Here is a 3,875-nt window from a genome sequence, read left to right as displayed (position 1 = left end):
AGGAACATCACAGCCAAAGGAGAGATGTCAACAGGTGCAAACAGTGTATGGTGACAGTTGATAGTGAGTACTCGATCACTTGCCATGTATTTTTGATAAGAAAGTGCTCTCAGTGTTTCCCCATTTTCATGGTTTTAGGAAATCTCGCTTGGATTTCATAGCTCAGGTCCCAGGCACTGCTCCATGGCACTTTTATGGTCTTTCCTCTTACAGTTCATGACCTCGTTCTAGCTTGGAGCTCCATACTGCACTGTTGTACTCCATCTTGTTTGGAGTTCGTTGTGATTTGAGTCTCCACCACTGGCTCAGGAGTTTCTTTCTTTCTTTATTTCCCTCCCTCCTCCCTCCCTTCCTCCCTCCCTCCCTCGCTCTCTCTCTCCTTCCTTCCTTCCTTCCTTCCTTCCTTCCTTCCTTCCTTCCTTCCTTCCTTCCCTCCTTTTGACAGAGTCTCACTCTGTCACCAGCCTGGAGTGCAGTGGCACAATCTTGGCTCACTGCAACCTTTCCCTCCCGGGTTCAAGCAATTCTCCTGCCTCAGCCTCCTGAATAGCTGGTACTACAGGTGTGTGCCACCATGCCCAGCTAATTTTTGTATTTTTTGTTTTTTTAGTAGAGATGGGGTTTCACCATGTTTGCCAGGATGGTTTCGATCTCTTGACCTGGTGATCCGTCCACCTTGGCCTCCCAAAGTGCTGGATTACTGGCATGAGTCACCACGTCTGGCCACTCAGGAGTTTCTTAAGATCAGAGTGAAAATAAATAATAGGCTACCACATACTGGGTGTTTAACTACATGCTTGGTATTGTGCTGAGCACATTTTAAATACATTGTCTTATTTATTACTCAAAATATACAGAAGGGGACTAGCTTTCCTACTAGGGAGGTGCTATTATTAATTATCCCCATTCTACAGATGAGGAAACTGAGGCACAGAGAATTAAGTGATTTGCCCATGTCACAAGCTAGTAAATGGCAGAGCTGGGACCTACATCCTAGCCCTTCCAACTGCAAATGCCATCTCTTAAACACTGTGCCACTTACTGCCTCTGTCATCTCCTACCCTCATAATCCTGCATCAGCAAGTGAGTGAAAAGCAGGAAGAATGCTGCATACTGGAGTGGTTAAGTTCATGGTTCTGGCGGGCAGACTCTCTGCTTTGAATCTCACCTTCACTACTGGGACTCAAGTTTGATGACCTTGTCCCTGGTCAAGTCAATCTCTCTATGTTTTTGTGGCTTCATGTATAAAATGGGGGTAATCATAGTATCTATCTGATAGATTTATTGTGAAGTTAAACAATGATTCATGTCAAAAAAGGTAGGTTGATGGATGGCACATGGTAAGCAACCCATAAAAGTGGGTTATTCATTGTATTGCATGAAGATTGCAACCTTGGTCAGACATGGTGGCTCATGCCTGTAATCCCAGGACTTTGGGAGGCCGAGGCAGATGGATCATGAGGTCAGGAGTTCAAGACTAGCCTGGCCAACATGGTGAAACCCCATCTCTACTGAAAATACAAAAAAATTAGCTGGAATTGCTCCACTGTATTCTAGCCTGCAGCCTGGGTGACAGAGTGAGACTCTGTCTCAAAAAAAAAAAAAAAAAAAATCTTATCTGTCTCACAATTTGCCTTCTTTGTTTTTTCACAATTTGTCTATCCTATTTTATCATTCTTTCCCTTTTCTTTTCTTATTTTTTATAGTGGTAGGGTCTTCCTATATTGTCCAGGCTGGTTTCAAACTCCTGACCTTATGATTTTTCTGCCTTGGCCTCCCAAAGTGCTGGGATTATAGGTGTGAGCCACAGAGGCTGGCCTATCATTCTTGCTGTACATTATTTGATACTGGCTGTTTCTAAAAGTGCTAGAACTTTTTTTGTTTTTCTTTTTGTTTTTTGGAGACAGAGTCTTGCTCTGCTGCCCAGTCTGGAGTGCGGTAGCATGATCTCACTGCAACCTCTGCCTCTTGGGTTCAAGTGATTCTTGTGCCTCAGCCTCCCAAATAGCTGGGAGTACAGGCATGCACCACCACGTCTGGTTAATTTTTGTATTTTTAGTAGAGATGGGGTTTTGCCATTTTGTCCAGGCTGGTCTCAAACTCCCGGCCTCAAGTGATCTGCCTGCCCTCAGCCTCCCAAAGTGCTGGGATTAGAGACGTGAGCCACTGCATCAGGCCTGCCTTGGGAACTTTTAAACTATGCCAGAAACCCTCAAGAAGAGGATCAAGTTTAAACAGGGATGTAGAGGGACTCACCGGGTGGGGGCAGGTAGAGCAGGAGGGTCCCCACCATCAGCCTTCACTGGGACGGGAGATGCTGAGTGGGCTTAGGCAGCACTTAATCTGCCCCTCCCTGGGGGCCTGAGTCAGTCTGGACTTCGAACCTTCCAGGGCCTCCCTGTAAATCACCCTGGGTGATTTATACGGAGACACCCAGTCCACTAATCTGGTAAACAGAATCAGCAGGGCCCAGCCAGATTTATGGGCTGCCAACAGCGTGCCTTTCAGCACAGATGTGGATGGAATGACCCTGCTCCTCCTGGCCGCTGGTGGGAGCATCCTTACTGGCAGGGGTCATGCCACCTGGGTGCCAGGTCCCACTCTGCTCCCTCAGCTGTGCTGGTGTTGCTGGGTGGCTCCCTTTCCCTCTTTGGGCTCCAGACCCCCCAGGGTCAGGTGTTCATTGATCAGCTGACATACTGTGAGCATGTGGGGAAGCCAAAGGGACTGTAAGCTGGCCTTGGTGTGGGGACAGGCCCCGGAGTGCTGCCCTTGTTTTGAATTCTGGCTCAGATATTTCCTGTGATTCTCTGAGCCTTAGTTCCCCTATGTCTAAAATGTCAATAATAGTCCAGTTTTCACAGAGTTGTTACTGTAATAATGGAATGAGAGAATGCATATAGAATGCTTACACAGCACCCAGCACCTAGGAAAGAGTCCAGAAGTATTAGCTATTTACAGTTATTGCATGAGTAGAATAGTGCAGTAATAACTGCATTATTATCAGACCACGCTGGGGTATGCCACAGATTCTCACATGAAGGGGCCTACCCTAGGGTGTGTGTTGCAGCTATATGGTGGTCATAAGGAATGAGAAGTAACCTTGGTGCCTCTCGCTGAGACAGGGGATGGGTAACCATGGAGGGTTCTACAGAAGTTAAGTATGACAGACTAACTTCATACAGTACCATAAATGTATCTTTTTTTTTTTTGAGTTTGACAAATTTATTGGTATTTTAGTAAAGACATTCATCTCAGTCGTTTCTCTCTCCCAGCTTGACCTTAGGTTAATATTTCATTTGGGTCGGCAGTGCAGCGCAGCCGCTGGGAGTGAGGAGCGCGCGGAGCCGGCCATGGGCAAGTCAGCTTCCAGTTTCATAATGAGGTCCTGAAGGCCCACAATGAGTACCGGCAGAAGCACGGCATTCCCCCACTGAAGCTCTGCAAGAAGTTCAACTGGGAGGCTCAACAGTATTCCGAGGCCCTGGCCAGTACGAGGATCCTCAAGCACAGCCCAGAGTCCAGCCGCGGCCAGTGTGGGGAGAACCTTGCATGGGCATCCTACGATCAGGCAGGAAAGGAGGTGGCTGATAGATGGTACAGTGAAATCAAGAACTATAACTTCCAGCAGCCTGGCTTCACCTCGGGGACTGGACACTTCACGGCCATGGTATGGAAGAACACAAAGAAGATGGGAGTGGGGAAGGCATCCTCAAGTGACGGGTCCTCCTTTGTGGTGGCCAGATATGTCCCAGCAGGGAACGTTGTCAACCAGGGCTTCTTTGAAGAAAACGTCCTGCCACCAAAGAAGTAACTTGTCAAATGTAATGGGAAGGTGGCAGACTTAAGAATGTGGATATGAAGTGCCTAGAACC

General features: G+C 47.5%; 1 protein-coding gene across 1 annotated transcript; it reads left to right on the top strand.

Moving 5' to 3' along the window:
• The first annotated feature begins 2,524 nt into the window (after positions 1-2,524).
• Positions 2,525-3,875, top strand: LOC105715318 (Golgi-associated plant pathogenesis-related protein 1-like). The gene is made up of 2 exons (XM_064366269.1): positions 2,525-2,549; positions 3,336-3,875. Exons 1-2 carry the CDS (start codon positions 2,525-2,527, stop codon positions 3,812-3,814), a joined length of 504 nt encoding a protein of 167 aa, XP_064222339.1. The 3' UTR covers positions 3,815-3,875.

Source organism: Aotus nancymaae, unplaced genomic scaffold (assembly GCF_030222135.1).
Source record: "Aotus nancymaae isolate 86718 unplaced genomic scaffold, 86718_ANA_hifiasm-v0.15.2.pri h1tg000064l_1, whole genome shotgun sequence".
NCBI classification, from domain to species: Eukaryota; Metazoa; Chordata; class Mammalia; order Primates; family Aotidae; genus Aotus; species Aotus nancymaae.
This window is presented reverse-complemented; position numbering and strand designations above follow the sequence as displayed.

Coding starts and splice junctions, on each gene's coding strand:
- LOC105715318 (XM_064366269.1), top strand. CDS start 2,525: ATGACCCTGCTCCTCCTGGCCGCTG. Junction 2,550..3,335: donor CCTGCTCCTCCTGGCCGCTG/GTGGGAGCATCC, acceptor GCTGGGAGTGAG/GAGCGCGCGGAGCCGGCCAT.